This window comes from Gymnoscopelus braueri (genome assembly GCF_963280865.1).
Source record: "Gymnoscopelus braueri genome assembly, chromosome: 16".
Lineage (NCBI taxonomy): Eukaryota > Metazoa > Chordata > Actinopteri > Myctophiformes > Myctophidae > Gymnoscopelus > Gymnoscopelus braueri.
Genome location: NC_137616.1, coordinates 36,647,232 through 36,669,566, shown reverse-complemented (window position 1 = coordinate 36,669,566; position 22,335 = coordinate 36,647,232). Strand labels below are relative to the sequence as shown.

Below are 22,335 nucleotides of genomic sequence, written 5' to 3'. Positions count from 1 at the left end.
TTTGTAAATTAATGCCCTTCTTGCATCATACTACAGTGTCACCCAACAGCAGATATAGAAAGCTCGAAACGTGGCGCGAAACGTGGCGCGAAACGTGGCGCGAAACGTGGCGCGAAACGTGGCGCGAAGCGGCGCGTTTTTAGCTTGTAGACAGTGGTGTAAAGTGTTTTGTTGTGGTGTAAATTTACTCAAGTACTGTACTTAAGTACAATTTTGAGGTATTTTTTACTTTACTGGAGTATATCCAATTGTCAATACTTTTACTTCTGCTCCACTACATCTCAGAGGCAAATTTTTTAATTTAACTCCATACAATTATTTGAAAACTTTATTTAGTAGTTACTTTGCAGATATAAATTATTATATTATAAAACATACATTAACCACTTTAGCCCTATTTTATACCTAGGCTATTTGAAAATAGCAGATCTACAAGCTCACAACGGGTCGCGATGCGACGCGTTGTGACCTTGTAGATCTGCTATTTTCAAACATTTTAGTACTTTTACGTTTGGTACTTCAAGTACATTTTGATGCCAATACTTTTGTACTTTTACTCAAGTAACATTTTGAACACAGGCCTTTTACTTGGCCTTTACAGAGTATTTTTATATTGTGGTATTGCTACTTTTACGTAAGTAAAACGTGAAAGTACTTTTTTCCACCACTGCTTGTAGATAACATGTAGTAGGAGGCCTGTGTGTTGATCATGAGGTATTTGTTTGTCCTTTAACACCTTTACCGCCGGGCCCGTAGTTCTACGGGCCGTTAAATCCAACGGTTAAGCGCCGAGCCCGTAGTCCTACGGGCTGCGGTCTTTTCGCGCATGCGCGGTCCGGGTGCACTTTCGGAATTTTTTTGATCCACTTCCGTTTCCGGTTTGATGACAGGAAATAGAATTATTTGGGATCCGGTTTCGACGATCACGCCCGCTCCCATTCTACAGACGAAACTGAAACTCAATTCTCTTCCTGTAGTTTTTTCTCCTCGCATTTCACTGTTTAACGTAATCCGCTCTAACTACAGTCATGGAAGTCCGTTTGACATGCGGTCTTCACTGGGAGATACAGGGAGATCTCGCGGATGTAAACAGACCGTTCACGGCTCAATCTTAAGGATTTTAACAAGATCTATGGCGACATGAAAAAAACAAAAAAACAACAAAAACACCTTGGCACTGGTGAGTACATTATGAGATTAACCTCTGGCGGTGGATGTGTTAAGGTTCCACCAAAGAGGAGACGGCAGATTCCGCACAGCCACCAGAGGGCGCCGCTGAGCTCAGGCACGCACACGGAAGGAAGTCCATTGGTGAGACATGAACATTTCTCTGTGTGTGTGTGTGTGTGTGTGTGTGTGTGTGTGTGTGTGTATCGTCTCTGTCGGGTGGACACCTCATATGTCCAAAACTGTTACTTTTCAGGATTCAAATTCAAAAGCATCAAAAGTAGCAGATCTACAAGCTCAAAACGTGTCGCTGCGCGCCGCGTTTCGGGCTTGTAGATCTGCTACTTCTGATGCTTTTGTGTGACGCTGTAGTATGATCAAGTAGGGCGTTAATTTACGAAAAAACTCAAAAGGTTAAAATACGGAGATAAGAGGTTTCTGCCCGACAGCAAAGACTTATGAATTATATACCGTATGATAATTCTGTTAAAAATGTGTGACTTTTGTTTTCAGGAGAGGTGGAGGCAGAGAGTGAGGATGATGATGATGATGATGATGATTGTAAGAAGGGCTCCATGGATGAGGTGGGTACAGGTCTCTCATTACACACACACACACACACACACACACACACACACACACACACACACACACACACACACACACACACACACACACACACACACACACACTCACACTCACACTCACACACTCTCTCTCACACACACACTCTCACACACTCTCACACACTCACACACACTCACTCACACTCACTCACACACACACACTAACACACACACTAACACACATACACACTAACACACGCGTGCAGTTGGCCATGACCATGGACCAGCCTCTCCTCTCACACAGTCCTCGTCACAAGACTTGTATCGTTTGCTCTGCTTGTAAATAGTTTGTAGGTCATGTCATGGTGTTATACTGTATTTTGCCATGGTGCCATGGTTTTAGTCATGGTGTTATAGTTTGTGATTTTCATCCTGAAATTTATATTCATTTGAAAGGAAATCAGGCATATTTAAGCCTCCCTGATTATAAGAATACTTCTCTCCTTTAATAGTGAGGCTTATTTTTCCACACAAAGTTGAAAAATCCATTTGTTTAACTGTTAACAGATGGTTTTGTTTTATTATATTTGCAAGATTAATTAAACTAGATAAACCCTCAGCTCTGGGTAAAAGTATTCCAACTTTGCGTGATAAATCCCACATATCATTTTAATCAGGGGATAGAAATAAGATTACACTCTCTGACTGATTTCTACAAATATATAAATCCCTAAATATGCTACGTAATCTTATACTAGTATACCCACCTTCCATATATATTTCATGCATTCCAAGTTTTAGACGTGCTTAAACTGTGACTCACTAACATTGTATGTGGTGAAAATGTATGGGATTTTTATCTCGCCGGAAATAGTTTCACTAACGTTGAAGATACAGACAATGTACAGACAGACAGACAGACAGACAGACAGACAGACAGACAGACAGACAGACATCGAATGTGGACCATGTGGAACCAGTGTGAGTAAACCAACAGTTTTGACATTGAACCCTAACCGTAACACAAACCCTTAACCTTACGCTTAGCTTGGAATCCAGACTGATTGCTATGTTGGTCTTTTGGATTTGTTCACTCCGCTTATCAACAAATCCAAAAGACCAACATTGCAATCAGTCTGGATTACAGGCTACCTTACCCAGTCCACATTTATATGTGTTATATAAACTTATATTGTGTTTCCCACAACATCTGACTGATTTTGGTACAGCCGAAAAGCATATGAAGACTTTGGTCTATGACTATTAATATACGCATCCACAGTCTCTATTGACTGAAAAACAGTGAATAGACATTAAAATGTATATATCGCTGATAACATGGGTTGATGCTGCCTCCTAGTGGATGTTTTCAATAATGCAGTTTATCCCTGACAGATATTCTCAAATAAATGTGTGTGTGTGTGTGTGTGTGTGTGTGTGTGTGTGTGTGTGTGTGTGTGTGTGTGTGTGTGTGTGTGTGTGTGTGTGTGTGTGTGTGTGTGTGTGTGTGTGTGTGTGTGTGTGTGTGTGTGTGTGTGTGTGTGTGTGTACACGCGCATATGTGTGTGCGTAGGGTACAGCGGGCAGCGAGGCTGTTGCCACAGAGGAGATGTCCAACCTGGTCAGCTACATCCAGCCGGTCAAGTTCAATAGCTTTGGGGCTTCCAAAAGTATGTTTACATCTAGTAGTGTTTCTGTCCAAAAGTATGCATTAGATAGATAGATTCGTTATTGTCCTTGCGGAACTAGAAAAGGCTACCAGTCATAATTCAAGAGGCATCACATGCACATTTTATGCACAGAACTGAGATGGGGCCTGTTTGTTCAGAAGTCCTATACTTGTGGGGACAAATGATCTTGAAAACCTAGCCTGCAACATTGGCACTCTGTACCGTCGTCCTGGTGGTAAATTGTAAAGATTGTATTGACTGTATAACGAGTGCGTTCTATCCCTAGCAATAGCTTTCCCCTTCCTAAGCACCCAGGTCTCATACATTGCTGCCATACTCTCAAGTCGTACCCCAGCTATCTTGCTGGATACATTGATGATTTTATGGAGTTTGTTTTTATTAACCAATGATAATGAGCTATACCAGGAAACAAAACAGAAAGTTAATGCTCTCTCCACGAAGGATCGATGGAAGAGTACCATTAAACTTTTTTCCACGTTATACTGTCTCAGTCTGCGCATTAAAATGCAGCCTCTGCTGACCTTTCTTATAGATGGCATCAGTGTTGGAATTCCATGTCAGCTTGGAATCAATCGTTGTATGACACATAGTATCCTACTGAGTGAACACTAAAGTATGCATTTACACATAGTATGACACTCCATCCTACTGAGTGAACACTAAAGTATGCATTTACACATAGTATGACACTCCATCCTACTGAGTGAACACTAAAGTATGCATTTACACATAGTATGACACTCCATCCTACTGAGTGAATACTAAAGTATGCATTTACACATAGTATGACACTCCATCCTACTGAGTGAATACTAAAGTATGCATTTACACATAGTATGACACTCCATCCTACTGAGTGAATACTAAAGTATGCATTTACACATAGTATGACACTCCATCCTACTGAGTGAATACTAAAGTATGCATTTACACATAGTAGTGTTTCTGTGCCACTGAATGAAAAATAAAATGCTCTTCATCCATTTGTTAGGGAACATTATCAAATGATATCGTTGCCGTCGGGCAGAAACCTCTTATCACCATATTCAAGCTTTTTGTGTTTTTTCGTAAATGAAGTCAAGTCAAGTCAAGTTTATTTGTATAGCACATTTAAAAACAACATCAGCTGACCCAAAGTGCTTTCCAAACAAAGAACGGATAGACCTTAGTCTATTTACAAAGCAGAGTAAAAGGCATAAAGAGACAAAGTGCAGTAGAGACAATAACAAAACAGAATGCCGTACTTCATCATCCTACAGCGTCACACAAGTTTTGAGCTTGTAGATCTGCTACTTTACCTGAAAAGTAACATTTTTGGACATGCATTCCTAGACATTAGACGATCACCTCAGCTGAGATATTATTCTAATAATAATAGTTTATGAAAGCGACTTTTATAAATTATTTGTATGATAATTATTACTGTTATTATCATTTTTCAAACATTTTCATATCAAGGACCCCCACGTTGATACGTATTTGGCTGCAGACCCCCCACTTGAAAAAGATTTTGTGCCAGGGACCCGCATGAGAGAATATTTGACAATAACACCTCTGTTCTCTCTCTCTCTGCCTCAGAGATCAATCGCAGTTACCAGATGTCTTCCTTCGTGGAGACCAAAGCTCTGGAGCAGCTCACCAAGTCTCCTGTGGAGTTTGTGGAGTATCTTTTTATCAGTAACGGTAACAGGAGCAGTACTAGTAATAGAAGCATATGGGTGAGTCTATGGGTGCAGGAGCACAAAAAGAGACACTAGCAAGCGTTATTTTTTTATGAATGAATTCTTATTTTTGCCCTCAAAATATTAAGTCGGGTGTCTTTGCGTGATGTCACGGTGGCCCCGTAGACCACCTCCAGCCATAGCTGCATTATTTTTGAAAAAGTGCGACAGCCCGTGCTCTCGTTGGCTACTAATATGTATGGGAACAACATTATTTGTATTAGTATTATTTGTAGAAGTATTAGTAGCAGCAGTAGTGGTGGTGGTGGTGATAGTAGCAGTAGTAGTAACAGCAGTAGTATTAAATGTATACTGTATATATATATTCATAATAGTAGTACATAAAGTAAGTGTAGTAGCAGTGTTAAGTAGTACATAAAGGTATGATAGCAGTGTTAACAGTAGTACATAAAGCTCCTTAACCCAGTCCTGTCCAGGTACAACAAGCAGCAGCTCAGTAGAATCTACCCTAAAGGCACCAGAGTGGATTCATCCAACTACAACCCACAGGTCTTCTGGAACGCCGGCTGTCAGCTGGTGGCTCTCAACTTCCAGACTATAGGTGAGGCCACATTTTGATTGTTTGTTGTTTTACTTCATGAACTATGTGTGACTCACAACTGGCAGATATACTGTATTTTAATCCATTAAGACCGGGAAAGAATCTGTGTCATTATTAGATTTCTTGTAGATCTTTGTAATCTTGACAATTGCAAATCTTTAAATATATATATCTTTTAAAGCGAACATTTGTAAAACATTTTGTTCCATGCTGTTTCACGAAATCACAGATTAGGACTGACAAAATGTTGAGATTTTATTTATTCCCTGTACTGTAGATTTTGTTAGAGAAGTATTCACTATTTATTTATTTATCAGGGACAGTGCACATTAATCAACACGTCAGTTTTCGCATCCACGTAAATGTGCCAGAGTTAGCCAAAGGCTACATTTCATCTGTAGTCCCTGAGCAGGCTGTTAAGCGGTGGTGATATATCCATACAAAAAAACAGACATCAGTACAAAACAAGACAAGTGAACGTACAGTTACAGTGAAATATGAGAAAAAGACACCAGTGACAAATGGAGCTGATGATTACCCATGATTACAAATTTGGTTAGCTTTAAGCCTAATCTCGTAAGGTTGAAGGTGAAATAGTTGGTGGTCTCTCTCACTATGCAATATATGTTTTTAGTAATGCATGTTACTCTGCGCATTGCTGGAGTAAAAACAACCAAAAACCTCCCCATAAGGAGCTCAGGTGACCCACAGGGATAAAGTGAACACAATTGGCTGTGTTCATGGGAGGGATGCCAGGCGAGGGGAGGGTGAGCTTTGTCATCAAAATTGTATTTGTCTGTTCTCAGATCTGTCCATGCAGCTGAACCTGGGCATGTATGAGTACAACGGTAAATGTGGATACAGACTGAAGCCAGAGTTCATGAGACGACCGGACAAAAACTTTGACCCTTTCACTGAGAACACCGTGGATGGGATCGTAGCCAACACACTGTCTGTGAAGGTGTGTGCCCGTGTGTGTGTGCGTGTGGATGTGCATGTGTGTTTGTGTATATACATTACAATATGTGTGTAGGACAGTGGTGTAAAGTAACTAAGTACATCTACTCAAGTACTGTACTTAAGTACAATTTTGAGGTACTTTTACTTTACTGGAGTATTTCCAATTGTCTTTACTTTTACTTCTACTCCACTACATCTCAGAGGCAAATATTGCATTTTTACTCCACTACAATTCTTTGAAAACTTAAAATTATTCCATTATAAAACATACATTAACCACTTTAGCCTTAAATATACCTAGGCTATTTGAAAATAGCCGATCTACAAGCTCACAACGCGTTGCGATGCGACGCGTTGTGAGCTTGTAGATCTGCTATTTTCAAACATTTTAGTTTATCAAACATTTTGGTAGTTTAAGTACATTTTGATACCAATACTTTTGTACTTTTACCAAGTCAATATTGAATTCCAGACTTTTACTTACAGAGTACTTATACATTGCAGTATTGATACTTTTACTTAAGTAAAACATTTGAGTACTTTGTCCACCACTGGTGTAGGAAAGCCTTTCCGCTGGATTTCTGACCATTCCAGGAGGTCATTAAATAGATGCATCATGCACATACAGTACCTGCTCAACAATGTTTCCAAATTACGTTCTCTGCATTCAGCCTTAAGATTAAATGTGTTCATATCAAGCAAAAGTATACAGCACAACCACACATGCTTCAGGTGCGGTTATATCCGGTTCTTCACGGGACGGTGCAGGATTTTATGGAACCTGCTGGTTTTGTTTTGACTACCCATTCCCGCAGGTATCTAAAAACCTCCCGCTCGTAATACAGGGCTCCAATGTGAAGTGCTTTTCTCTCTCTTTATGTCTACAATTATTACAAATGACTGCAATTTAGGCTTTTAGCAGACGCTCTTAATCCAGAGCGACTTACAGTAAGCAAGGTAAACACAAGGTAATACATCAAATGCATAGAGACAGCGTAGTGCCTCTGTAATCTAGGATCATAAGTAAACCAAGAACCTATCATCAGTCTGAACATTATAATATCAAAGAATAAATAATTTTGCAGTGGTGGAAAAAGTACTCAAAATGGTTACTTAAGTAAAAGTATCAATACTACAAGTAAAAATCCGGAATTCAAAATTCACTTGAGTAAAAGTACAAAAGTGTTGGTATCAAAATGTACTTAAAGGACCAAAAGTAGAAAGTACGCATTATGCAGAATGTCCCATTTCACAAGTTTTCCAATGTATAAAAAATCTTTTGAAAATAGCCGATCTACAAGCTGTAGTCAACAAATGAACCTCTCTCTCTCTCTCTCTCTCTCTCTCTCTCTCTCTCTCTCTCTCTCTCTCTCTCTTTCTCTCTCTCTCTCTCTCTCTGTGTTTCTCTGTGTGTCTCTCTCTCTCCCTCCCTCCCTCTGCTTCCTGGATTCAGATCATCTCAGGCCAGTTCTTATCGGACAAGAAGGTGGGGACCTACGTGGAGATCGACATGTACGGCCTGCCCGTGGACACCAGGAGGAAGGCCTTCAAGACCAAGACGTCGCAGGGCAACGCCATCAACCCGCTCTGGGAGGAAGAGGCCATCGTCTTCAAGAAGGTCACAATCCAGGCTCACTACTTTAGTGCACGTAGTGCAGTGTGGATTTCGTCGGCTAAAACTATGACTAAAAATGTTCGCCGACTACCTTTTTTACTGTCGGAAACGAAATAAAAACGAAATAAAAACCAAGCTACGAGCTAAAAGTAAGACTAAATATATTGACAATTTCGTCAACAAATAAAAACTAGACTAAAATGTTATTGAGGGACTAGTGAGAAGAGATCCAGTAGAACTAAGAGACAAGTCATTTTATGTTTGGTTGCGCTTGGGAAAATAGCAGATCTACAAGCTCAAAAGGCGCCGCGCTGCGCCGCCTTGTGAGCTTGTTGTAGATCTGCTATTTTCACCATGCAACAAAGTGTAAAATCAGCCATTACGACGCCATCAATGCACCGCCAAAATACATTTTAGTCGACTAAATCAACTGTAGATTTAGTCGACTATAATCTTATGATATTTAGTCGACTAAAACTAAAAAAAATCAGATGACTGAAATATGACTAAAACTAAATGGACTTCTATTCCAAAAACTATGACTAAAATGTAATAAAAATGTGTTGTCAAAATCAACACTAGTGCTGCGCATGTTCTGCACATTGGGGTGGTCCATTGAGAGAACATACCGGATGCACACTTGTTATTTGAACTGTATCTGTATGGTTTTGTGCATTCACACAATTAATCCATATACACTGATGAAGGCTAGAGCAGTGGTTCGCAAGCATTTTCATGTCAAGGACCCTCAACATTGATACGCACATTTGAAACGATTTGGTGCCAGGGACCCCCATAAGAGAAGATCTTAGTTGTTAGACTAGAATAAATACAAGATTCTACAGCTGTTTTTACAGTACAGCACTGTAGGTGGGGAGAGGGAAAACTATTATACGATTAGTCATTTTTATGCATTACATTCTCTTATTGGATTAACTTCTAGCTGGAGAAATTATATTGAAATTAACCACTTTTTGAGAGTGTGTATGTATGTAACACTCTCTAAGAAACACCCTGTCTATTTGTAGGATGTGTTTAGACTGAATTGTGGGCGTGCACTTCTGTTCATATATATATACGGTGGGGGCGTGGCTGTGGAAAGGGGCGTGTTTGGTACAAAAGGGTCTGCAACTTGGCATGATTGGTTGCCATGTCTGCTTATTGTAAGCGACTTGTTTTTCTGCGAAGGTGCTTGTAAAGACTGGTGGTTGCGGTTTGTCCCTGTTTCTAAAACGTTGTTGATATTTGGTATGAGTTAGTGTTGATATATTGATATATTTCACATTGGATAAGTTATCCAATTAATTCTTGTTTCAAAATAGCCAAAATAACAGATCTAGAAGCTGACGACACGTTGTGAGCTTTACGTCAGCTGTTTTAGCTATTTTTGAAATAGTGTTGAATAGTACAATTCCGCCTCATTGTTCTGGGGACCCCCTGGAACTCCTCAAGGACCCCTGGAGTGGTTCTCACTGTGCCGGAAGGCTGACGGGAACCACCGGTTGAACTTGAACCCAATCCACCACAGTGGTGGTGGTTCCGTGTGGTTCCAGAGGACAGTGTCTCACTTCACTGGCTCCCCGTTCATTTTAGAATGGATGGTCAGGTTCTTTTAGACTAACACATCTGTCTCTTATTTTCTCCTCGGGTTCGGATCAGTAAAAACCATGTAATGATTGATATTATGGTTCTTGCGCAGGTTGTTCTGCCCACCTTGGCTTCACTGAGGATAGCTGTGTTTGAAGAAGGAGGGAAGTTTATCGGCCATCGCATCATTCCTGTGTCCGCCATACGTCCAGGTGGGTTCCGTCTTAACCACTTAAACCAGTGGTTCCCAAACCTTTCGTCTCGAGACCCAAAAGAGAATTTTTGATGTCTCCCCGGGACCCAAACTAGTGAAAACAGCCGATCTGCTATTTTTACTTTCAAGTTTTTTTCTAATTCATGGAATTTCTCGTTTGTATGAAATTCTTTTGAAAAATGTTTGAATTTGTTTTTAATTCATGAAAAAAATTCAAACAGTTAAAACAAAATGTTGGAAACGAAAAATAAAGGGATATTTACTTGCGACCCATAAAAATGTATTCGCGACCCAAAAATGGGTCCCGACCCACTGTTTTGGAAACACTGACTTAAACCCTCTAGTCTTAAGTGAAACACCCCTGAGTTGCAGCTGTGCTTGGACGGCCTTTTTCTACACCAGATCTACAAGCTCAAAACACATAGAGTTGCGACAGGCTAATGTTCCCCCCAGAATAACCTGCAGGTTATCACTACATCGGTCTAATTCCCATACTTGTGTGACCCAATCCCCTGCAGGATATCACTACATCGGTCTGAGAAATGACAAGAACCAGGCTCTGACCCTGCCTGCTCTGTTCGTCTATGTGGAGGTGAAGGATTACGTCCCAGACACATTTGCAGGTAATTGTGGGCTCGCTGCAGGGCGAGCACACTAATGTTCTTACTGCTTTATATTTATTTGTTTATTTCAAAAATTCCGTACACTTTTTTTTGGCCTCCAACTACTTCCACAATACCGCGTTCAAACTTCAACATGTTCAGCTATACACAGAATGGTGTGCTTGTACTTTTCTTTTTACAATTTTTTAACTTTTCGAAATATTTAACTTTTTCTTTTTTTTTTACATTCATTGTATTGAGAGTCTATGGGAAAATGAGCCAATTTATCTAGAGCCCTTTTTTGTGCTCCAATAACTCATTCATACTTTCACCTAGAAACTTCATTCAAACTTGAAAATGTTCGGCTATCTTTGAATTTTCATTGGTGATTTAAAATCTTTGAGATGAATGAAGAAAATCTTGAAACAATTACTCTGGCATATTTTTCCGTAGAAACATGATTTAAACAAGACTTTGGACTTTTTAGTGGTTCAACCGGTATTCAAATACGTCACATGGTTTCTCTGCAGTTCTGCAGTTCAAATTTTGTGATTTTTCAGATGTGTATTTTTGTGTGCGTATGTGTGTGCGCGCGTGTGTGTGTGCGTGTGTGTGTGTGTGTTCCTGCTCCTTCTCCAGATGTCATCGAGGCATTGTCCAATCCCATCAGCTATGTCAACCGGATGGAGCAGATGGAGCAGAGAGCCAATCAGCTGGCTGCGCTAACCCTGGAGGAGGGGGGAGAGGAGGAAGTCGACAAAGAGGTGTGTTTGCATTTAGGTGTGCGTGTGCACGTGCACGTGCGCAAGTGCATGTTTGGTTGAGAGACAGAGAGAGAGAGAGAGAGAGAGAATGGCGAACAAACATCATAATCAAGAGACAGAGATGAAAAATATATATCAAACTGTACGTTTATATAATATTATATTATATTATATTATATTATATTATATTATATTATATTATATTATATTATATTATATTATATTATATTAGTGGCCAGACAGTATAGAGTTGTAGTAGTCATTTACTTGTAATTCAAAGTGCTCTTCAGAGACTCTACTAAAAGCTTGTAACACAATATCCACCGCATGATCTGAGAGCATTTACACAGGAACACAGAGTGATGGGATGATGGGATGATGCTCTTCTTTAATCTGATTTGTCCGCTGATGTCATTACCTTCAGGGACAGCCTGATAGCCTCTTCATGCTGTGGTCATGGCAGCGGTCGCCTGGTAGACGCTAGCACAGGGGTCCACAATACACATTATTTATAAAAACCAACAGACAGACTCTCAGAAAAAGAAAAAAAAACATGTTTATGTGGGAACATCTGCAGGAGTAGAGAAGTAAATGAGAACAGTACAATTATATACCATGTGTATGTGTGGCTTTTATTATTATATCTTAAAAACTAAAGAATTTTGTTAGAAAGAAGGCTTGTGGTGTGAGAACCACTGCCCTAGGCAAATTATGCCACTGCGTTCTTGAATGTTTAGTATGCTGTCCACGCTCATCGTGTATTCAGTGTATTATATAGGATGTACTGGTGTGTAGAATCCGGTTCAGACTTGCTGGGCTCAACGTCTGTCACACGGGGCTCAGGTGTGTCCCATCAATACAATGCTGACTATCACATCAGTACAGGACTATCAGAGCGAGAGAGTAGCAGAGAGAGAGAGGCACACACACACACACACACACACACACACACACACACACACACACACACACACACACACACACACACACACACACACACACACACACACACACACACACACACACAGACACACACAGACACACACACACAGAGAGAGAGAGAGACAGTGAGGAACAGAGAGAGGAGAGCTAACCAGCATAAGCACAAAGGATATTTATGCTATTATGAAGTGATATGAACCTTTTGGAGTCAACAACACCATAACCTCAGGACATACAGTACAGCCTACAGTAAGGAGACAGCGCATAAAGGACACAGGAGGCCATGTTGAGAGTGGGATACCAGAGCTATGTCTACAAGTTATCCCGCAGAGTCCTGCAGGTACCAACGGACACGCAAAGGAAAGATTTATATCTCCGAAAAAACACTTTAAGGATTAACCACTTAACCCATTAAGACCTGGAAGGCATCTGTGTGTCATTTTTAGATTTCTTTGGCTATTCAAAAATAGCAGATCTACAAGCTCATAGCGCGACACCAAGTGCCACGCTATGAGCTTGTCGATCTGCTATTTTTGGAAAATCGTGAACATTTGTGCAAACCTTTGAATATATATATGTTTTAAAGCAAACATTTGTAACTCAAATCTTATTGCTTCTGGGGATTCTACAAATGTCTTCTAAATCAGTTTTCTGAAAAAAACGTATGTTGCTATATCAGTGGTGCTCAAACTTTTTCATGTCAAGGACCTCCTAGTCTCGCGTGGCCAGACTGTTGCCTCCCACAATTTTCAAATGTTTCCGGTCATACAGTCTGGGACTTGGAAGCTCTGATCATGATTAGAATATAAACCGGATATGAAGCCTCCTCCCCACTTCCGTTTCGTCTTTACAGTCGCGCAAATTTATTCTGATATGAATACAAAGTATTTAGCTTGCTGCTTAGCAGAAATGGAAATAAAATAATAAAATGTAAAGATATTTTAAAATATTTTTTCGTGAACGGAAGTGCCAGCTTCCTCTCTCTCAGTTGTAGTTTCAGACTCTATATAGCATTCAGAGATTGTGGAATAGTTTTCTGGCTACGCGAGACTAAGGACCTCCCAAAATGATATGTATTTGGCCGCCGACCCCCATCTCAAAATATGTTGTTCCAGGGACCCCCCAGAAGCAAAGATTTGAGTAAAAAAATGTGTTTAAAAAAATACATGTATTCAAAGATTTGCACAAATGTTCACGATTTTTCTAAAATAGCAAATCTACAAGCTCATAGCGCGGCACTCGGTGCCGCGCTATGAGCTTTTAGATCTGCTATTTCTAAAGCGGAGTCCCTCAGGGCTCATTTCTGTCCCTCAGGGCTCAGCACGGCGCAGTGTTGTGAGCTTGTCGATCTGCTATTTTCTGCAAAGGTTTTCCCAGAATACGGATGCAGGGGTTTAAGTGGTTAACCATTATGAACCCTGGTGTTCCTATTCTGGGCATGTGATGTCATAAGTAGATGAGCATTCGTCAAACATTTGGTGAAAATATGCAAACATTTTGAGAAAATTGGCAAACATTAGGCAAAATTAGACCCCTGGGGGACCCTGGTCAATGAAGTATATAGGGTTTAAAAAGCCTGTGTCGTTTTAGTTTTTGCTATAGATATAGCTACATATTTTTTATACTCAAAGACTTAGGATCAGTGGTGAAAAAAGTACTCAAATGTTTTACTTACAGTAAGTAAAAGTATCAATAATGCAATGTAGAAGTACTCTGTTACAAGTAAAAGTCCCGAATTCAAAATGTACTTGAGTAAAAGTACAAAAGTATTGGTATCAAAATGTACTTATTCTACTTAAAGTAACACAAGTAAAAGTACTAAAATGTTTGATCTACAAGCTCACAACGCGATGCGACGCGTTGTGAGCTTGTAGATCGGCTATTTTCATATAGCCTATGTATAAAATAGGGCTAAAGTGATTAAAGGAGAGATCCGGTTATTTTAGGTTGTATGTTTGATGTGTCGCTAATCACTCACCAACATACAAAGGAACGTTGAATAATTCCAGATCTGCCCCTGTTGTCCATTAAAATAGGCGAATTTCACTCTTACACACGGCTCCCATAATGCCAACGGAGGCGGTCGCCAGACTGAACGACAGGGGATTCTCTGGAATAACTCAACGGCCCTTTCTATGTTGGTGAGTGATTAGCGACACATCAAAGATAACACTTAAAATGGCCGGATCTCTCCTTTAATGTATGTATTATAATGTAATAATTTATATCTGCAAAGTAACAAGTAACTAAAGTTTTCAAATAATTGTAGTGCAGTAAAAGTACAATATTTGCCTCTGAGATGTAGTGGAGTAGAAGTAAAAGTATTGAAAATTGAAAATACTCCAGTAAAGTAAAAATTCCTCAAAAGTGTACTTAAGTACAGTACTTGAGTAAATGTACTTAGTTACTTTACAGCACTGCTTAGGATGAATAGATTGAATATTAACATAGTGAGCTTTACATTCATGCCAGCAAGGATTTAGTAAAGGTGAGGCCACAGTATGTTTACTTTATATTAATACTATCAAAAAAAATTGTTGGGGTTCCGCGGCCAAATATACTGTATATCAATTTGGGGGACCTCGGCATGAGAAAGTTTGAGAACCACTGTGTTAGTTGACTGTCAGGTGGTGACAGACAGGTGTATGTGATTGGCAGGAGGAAGCAGGAGGCGACGCCCCTTCGGAGCCAAAGGTTGACCAGAGAGCGGCGCTCCCAGCAGAGAACGGACTGAACCACACCCCCATCATCACCCCAAAACCCCCCGCTCTGGGCGGAGGACAACAGCCTCAACCTACAGGTACACACAGGCAGTGTTATTACATACTCCAAAGTTAGTATCAGTTAGGCTTTACTGCTGTGAATCTTTTTCCTACCAAGACAACATAGCTTTTGAGCAAATGATTACACATGGTGTTCAGATGTGAAGGGGTACAGCGCAGCTTCATCACGCCGACAACAGAAGTCAGTGTTGTGTTGATTGTTGAAGCGTTCACCCACACAGCATTGACTCCCAGAGGATTCTGTCTGAACGAGGTTCTGCTGACCACAGCCTTAGGCAGCAGCACAGTGGGGTTGTTTACTCACAATGCTGTGGTCTTTGCAGTCTTCAGAAATCTGACATCCTGCAGCATACAGCAGATTTGTTCAAGAGGTGGTGCCATGGTTTTGCACTTTTTCTGTTTTTCATGTGTCTATGAGGTTGATAGAACTTCATTAAGCCCCCTGGTGGTGTTTTTATGGTGTTTTATGTCTTCTCTGACTATTTTGAGTTTCTACCTGGAGGCTGAAACCTTGAGGGTCAAACGTGCCAATAGAAAAACAGCCTTTTGTGACATAGTAAAAATATACCCTCCCCCTCATTATCATAACACAACAGGTGTGGGCATGAGGAGGAGGAGAGACTAGGACAGGTGGGTGGTGCTAAGATGGTGGAGGAGGTGCTAAGGTGAGAACCAGGTATACTTAATGAACTGGAGGCGTGTCCACATAAAAACAAATTTTAACAATTTCTGTACACTTTTTTGAAAAAAATCTTCCTCCTAGTGTAACCATACCTGATGATTATGTTTTAGGGGGGGAGAAAATCACTGAAAATCACGGTCTTTCATATTTAGGCTCCCACCGAAGCAGGGAAACCTATTGTATCTGCTTAGAATTCCTTTTTACCAAAGGCGGTCATAGCAGCTCAGTGGGTAGAGGAGAGGCCGTCTGGGAAACAGAAGGTCCCCGGGTTTGCGTTCCGGTCTTTTAGTCTGTGTTGAAGTGTCCCTGGGCAAGACACATAACCAGCACTGTATTAATGGTGCTCACTGCTGCTACTAGTAGCTACTGTATAGGATAGGTAAATTGCAGAGGACACATTTCACATTTCGTTGTTGTCGGTAAGAAACCTCTTGTCTTCCATGTTTTAACTTTGTGTGTTTTTGCGTAAATTAACGCCCTACTTGATCATGCTACAGCATCACACGAAAGCATCTAAAGTAGCAGATCTACAAGCTCAAAACGCGGCGCGAAGCGAGGCGTTTGGCACTCACAGTGTGCTAAGGCTCAGCACTCACAGTGTGCTAAGGCTCAGCACTGCCACCCATTGTCCTAGAAAAGTGAAAAGATTCTGGACATGCTGAACAATTTATGCCTCTAGGTCCCATATCTAATAATTAACCCACATCAATTCAAAACGTACATTAACTGATGAATTATGATGTATTAGGTTAAGCTACCCAAAGTAATTAAAATCAGCCCCACCTTTGCCAGCTGCAACACTAAAGTACTAATTACAGTACAATAGTATGGTCGTGAATTGGGCCATTCTGCATAATGAGGACTAGCTCATTTGGTACTCTACGTAAAATGGTAAATGGTGCATTTATATAGCGCTTTTATCCAAAGCGCTTTACATAGATTGTGCATTACATTCACCCATTCACACACACATTCATACACCGATGGCGGAGGAAACCATGCAAGGTTTGCTTATCGGAACCCCTAATTGCTCATCGGGAGCAATTAGGGGTTCAGCGTCTTGCTCAAGGACACTTCGACACTAACTCTGGGGGAGCCCGGGATCGAACTGGGAACCCTGCGGTTCCCATCCAGCCACTGCCGCCCCCCCTACGTAGCTGTTGATGCCAGTGTTCTTGTACTTTTAACTCAAGTAACATTTTGAATTCAAGACTTTTCCTTCTAACAGAGTATTTCTACATTGTTGTATTACTACATTAAGTAAAAACATTTTTGTTGCGAACGCAGCGGAAGGAGGCGCGCCAAAGGCGCGCCTCCGCGCAAGTGGAGCTTACTATGAAACCGTGCTCGGGTTGTGTCTCTGTGTCTCTGTGTCTCTGTGTGCATATCTCTCTGTCTGTGTCTCTGTGTGCAGTAAATCCTCAGCCCTGTGTGCAGCCAAGTAAATGTCCAATTTAGACGTACCATACATCAAATGAAAGGTCTTTGAAAACTGAACACACCTGTCAAGGTTGCGTTTAAGCCCGCCCCTTCCCCCGGAAGCCACGCCCCGGAGAAGGCTCCTAAAAACTCCCCATTGAAACCCCATGTTAAATGAAAAGTGCCCGAATCGCTCCGAAACTTTTTCTACCCCCCCTAAGTGGGGGTCTACGAACAAATACTTCGGGCTCGGATTTTGGCTCCGCCCCCCGGAAGTGGGTGAAACAGGCACTTCAAACACTTTGTTGAATTGTTCAAAAACATTCAAAGTTTTTTTTTTGTGAATTTGTATTTTTCTAAGATGCTCCTTTTAACGCAGAATTTTTTTCTATTTTTTATATATTTTTTTATTGGTTACTTTTTTTTAGATGATTTATTTTCATTATTATTATTTCTTTTTGGCGTTCGCTTCCCGCGTTCGCGCGTCTTACTTGTACTTATTTTGTGTGTGTGTGTGTGTGTGTGTGTGTGTGTGTGTGTGTGTGTGTGTGTGTTTTGAACCAGGCTCATTGAAGCCCGCGGTAAAGACTGAAGACATGGTTCAGAGTGTCCTCACTGGTAAGACTGTCTCCTTTAAAACAATATGAATTTATTATGTCTTCTCATAGTTAGTTTTTGTGTTCTCATATTTCTACATCAAGGCTTCTTTTTCTCAGACTTTGGTCAACTACTTAATGTTCTTCTTATTAGTCATTTGTAAATGTTATTCTCTGATGCAATTCTATGCTCTTAATGGATGAGGTGATTGTGTAATAACTGTGACATGGGCCTAAATGTACGTATATCTCCTCGTCGTTTCTCACCAGAGATGGAGGCTCAGACGGTCAAGGAGCTGAAGCAGCAGAAGGGCTTCGTGCGCGAGCAGAGGAAGCAGTACAAGGAGATGAAGGAGCTGGTGAGGAAACACCAGAAGAAGATGTCCGAGCTGATCAAGGAGCAGGCGGCGCGCTGCTCCGAGCTGCAGAGCCAGCACCAGAGGAGACGCTCCGCCTTGCTGAAGACCCACAAACGAGACGGTAAGAAAAGGTAGGTTGCACTTCTTTCTTCCTCCTCCTTCTTCTTCTTCCTCCTTCCTCCTCTTTCCTCCTCCCTCCTCTCGTCTTCTCCACTGACCCAAAAAAATAGCAGATCTACAAGCTCATAGCGCGGCACTCGGTGCCGCGCTATGAGCTTGTAGATCTGCTATTTTTTGAATAGCCAAATAAATCTTAAAATGATTTTTTTTGGGGGTTAAGGCTGAAAGGATAACACAAAAAAAGTTGTGAGGACCTTTTTCCATTGTGGTCCTATGTATTCAATTCATCAACATAGCATACAAAATGTACACAATAATACGTGTCATCAACACATACAAACACTATTATGTACAAAAGAGATGGGAAATTTACATTTGCCTCTCTTTGTCTCCTGATAGATCATCTGATGACCGTGAAATTTCACACGCACATTCCCACTAGTCCGAGGAAGAAATGCCACCCTTTTCACATTGGCCTGTTATAGCGCCAGGTCTAATTTAGCAAAACACATTTTCGGAACATTTCCGATTGCCGTGAAAGGCCTAAGAACAAATGGCACCCTTTTCACATTGGCCTATTATAGCGCCACCAGGAGGCCACAATAACGTACCTGACCTGACACTTTATCTAGTTTCTCTATTTCTTTCTCTATTCCTTCCCGCCATTCTTTCTTTCTTCTTCCCTGTCTTTCCATCTTTTTGTCCCCCTCTTTCGTTCTACCCTCCTACACTTCTTACTTTTTGTCTTCCTGTCTGTCTTTCTTTCTTGGTTGGTTCCTGTCGTTCTTTTGCTGCACTGTGTCTGTCTCTGTCTTGCCCCATGTTTCAACATACAGTTATTAGGGCTGTGAATCTTCTGCTATCTCACGATTCGATTCAATTCCGATTCTTGGGGTCACGATTCGATAAATAAATCTGTTTTATCTCAATTATTTCAGTCATATTGTTTTCATCTGGACTTTAACGACCAAGTGTAGCCTAGTTATTTCCAGCAGCTCAAACAAAAAATGACATAATACCAGAGAGGTTTGTGTAAAAACTGTCTTGGCTTTGATGGAATCTTAGATCAGGTGTAGTTCTATTTGATTCTTCAACATAACATAATTGCCTTGATGCAAGTAACATTAACGAGTGTCAGCCGGACAGTGACACACACCTCAGCTGTGCTGAACTGAAAGTGAACAGAACACCATACAGTAAAAACTCCTGTAACTTTAACCAGCAAAACAAATATTTATATATATAATAATGATAATTTAAAAAAAAATGATTTTGAATCGTTGTTAATAAGAATCGCGGGTTCATTTTCACATGAATCGATTTCTTCCAACACCCCTAAAGTTGTACCGTATTTCTCAACGCACTGCCGTAGAACAGACCTCGACCTTCTCAAGTTTGGGGAGGAAAAATACGATAAGGCTGGAGGAGACTGGTGTGTGTGTGTGTGTGTGTGTGTGTGTGTGTGTGTGTGGAATGACAATGAATGATAAGACTGGCTCCACACAGTCCTCTTAACCCCTTAAGACCTGAGGCGATTCTTAAAAAAAATCTAAATCCTAACAGTTTTTTGAAAAAAAATCAAAAAAAAAAAATCAAGATTTTTCAAAAATAGCAGATCTACAAGCTCGTAGCGCGGCACTCGGTGCCGCGCTATGAGCTTGTAGATCTGCTATTTTTGAATAGCCAAAGACATCTAAAGTGACACAGATGCGTTCCAGGTATCAATGGGTTAAGGTCTGTTCAGGAGCCCCCAGGAGCCCACAATAACCTCCACTGGGAAGAACAGAGGCTCCCAGCAGCAAACACTACATTACAACAATCACCCACCAGGGGGCTGAGAAGAACATCGCTGCACAGGGAAGATAACAGAATGTTCCGGGCTGCTTCACGGTAGCAGATAAGGCTTGCCTTTAGCAGATAATGGCTCAATCATTTAAAAGCTCTGATATTGCTGCTGCTGTTGCTGCTAATAAGATTTACCCTCCACACATCAGAGACTGACTCATAATGTCTAGCCTGCTGCAACCCTCCTGATTTCGTGTATAAAGGGGCGTGTGTATAGAGCCGGCGAGAGACGGCGCCTGATCCCATTGGTTCACCGATCTGTCCGTCAACCCCCGCCCCGTTAACACAACATTACGAGCGACGCCCACTGCACTCTGGTTGGTTGGGAAATGAAACACTTCCTCATACCCAGTACAGGCTATAGTTGGGCCAGGCTTTTATTTTTTAGCAAAACTAAGCAATAAAAGCCTGGAGATCGAGGCTACATAATGTCAGAATTTGTACTGAAACATAATGACATAATAACATTTACTGTACTGTACGTTCTCGTGAAAGTAGCCTGTGTCTATTTGCTGGGGCTTTCGTTTATTTTTTATTATTATGTAGAGTTTGGAGTTTTATTACTCTGAGTAATAGGATTACAGTATATCGTGTCGGGGTTGGGACAGAAACTGCTGCTTTTCGGGATTCAAATTCAAAAGTAGCAGATGTACAAGCTCAGAACGCGTCGCTTTGCTTGTAGATCTGCTACTTAGTAGGGCGTTTATTTACGAAAAAAACACAAAAGGTTAGAATATGGAGATATAGAGATTTCTGCCCGACAGCAAAGTTAATACAGGAATCTTAACTGGTTGTGTGTGTGTGTGTGTGTGTGTGTGTGTGTGTGTGTGTGTGTGTGCGTGTGCGCGTGTGCGCGTGTCCAGCCGGTCGGACCTCTCTCTGTCCTCTCTGGACCAGGACCTCAGTGACCTGGAGCAGGACTGCAGCCTTCGACTGTCTGAGCTGAAGGAACAGCAGCAACAACAGCTGCTAACGCTGAGGCAGGAGCAGTACTACAGTGAGAAGTACCAGAAACGAGAACACATCAAACTGGTACGCACACACACACACACACACACATATTGTCAGATTCCCTGGAATCGTTTAGCTGTGAGATGAACGATCTCTCTTATGGATGACTGTACATTGCAAACAACGTTCTCCAACGTTTGTTGTCTCCGCCAGGCCAAAGGCACGGTGAGAGAGTATGTTTTGCACCCTGTCCGTCCGTCCTTCTGTCTGTCTGTGAACAGCTAATCTCCGGCACCGTTGGCCTGATCGCAGCGAAACTTTGCACACACACTCCCTGGATGCCAATTCCGAACATCTGCCCCAATTTTTTTCAAAGGTTTCACATGGGCCTGTTATAGCGCCACCAGGTGGCCGATTCTACCTGACCTGGCGGAGACTTGTACCCCTTTTTCTAGTTTTCATTTGATTTCAATCATTTTGATGCTTGTGATGAGTTCAGTCTTACCCCAAATGTGGACTTGCGGCATGACAGTGTATCTGAGATTATGAATTCACAAAATGTGCAACGATATTCAGTTTTTTATCAAATATTAACCACCCCAGCATCCGTATTGTGGGGAAAGCTTTCATTGGAAATAGCAGATCAACAAGCTTGTCGATGGGCTATTTTCAATTAAAGCTTTCCTCTTCATAACAGAAAACATAAAAGTATAGAGCCCTGAGGGAATCCGGTCAACCATTTAGGGTTTAAAGTGGTTGGGAGATTCACTTCCATGGCCTACTGACAGCATGCACAAGCGCTTTGGCACTGACCAGTCCAGTGATTTGTGGAATGACCCACGGACGCACACAGACACACATTCGAACGCTCTTCTAGACGTTTTTTTATGGCCGTGCCGTAAAAAAAGGAATCGATACGGAATGGGATTGATGGAGTCAGAATCGATAAAGTCCTTTCAATGCCAATCGGCCTGCAAACAGACAGACATAATAAGCTCACAAACAGATGTACAAGCACACACTGCACCCGCAAGTTAACATTACTGACACAGGCAGACACAGACGTACAGACACACGTAATGCACCTTAGACCAACACAAACATACATACGCACAAGCTCTAGCTAAGCAATTATTGGCTTTTGCCTGGATAACGAACACACACACACACACACACACACGCCTATGCA

The 22,335-nt window shown here is 41.3% G+C and overlaps 1 protein-coding gene across 4 annotated transcripts in view; it reads left to right on the top strand.

Annotated features, from left to right (window-relative positions):
* The window catches only part of plcb1l (phospholipase C beta 1-like), a 273,312-nt gene that overhangs the window by 214,606 nt on the left and 36,371 nt on the right, over window positions 1–22,335 (top strand). For 3 of the 4 annotated variants that reach the window (XM_080453637.1, XM_080453638.1, XM_080453639.1), the window contains exons 15-28: window positions 1,225–1,311; window positions 1,681–1,751; window positions 3,307–3,403; window positions 5,003–5,087; window positions 5,583–5,707; window positions 6,514–6,668; window positions 8,121–8,285; window positions 9,982–10,081; window positions 10,602–10,706; window positions 11,325–11,449; window positions 15,050–15,191; window positions 17,840–17,893; window positions 18,142–18,361; window positions 21,059–21,227. In XM_080453637.1, coding sequence (XP_080309763.1) covers window positions 1,225–1,311; window positions 1,681–1,751; window positions 3,307–3,403; window positions 5,003–5,087; window positions 5,583–5,707; window positions 6,514–6,668; window positions 8,121–8,285; window positions 9,982–10,081; window positions 10,602–10,706; window positions 11,325–11,449; window positions 15,050–15,191; window positions 17,840–17,893; window positions 18,142–18,361; window positions 21,059–21,227 — 1,700 coding nt within the window. The remainder of the gene's footprint in view (window positions 1–1,224; window positions 1,312–1,680; window positions 1,752–3,306; window positions 3,404–5,002; window positions 5,088–5,582; window positions 5,708–6,513; window positions 6,669–8,120; window positions 8,286–9,981; window positions 10,082–10,601; window positions 10,707–11,324; window positions 11,450–15,049; window positions 15,192–17,839; window positions 17,894–18,141; window positions 18,362–21,058; window positions 21,228–22,335) is intronic. The other variant, XR_013934755.1, reaches the window with a different exon arrangement.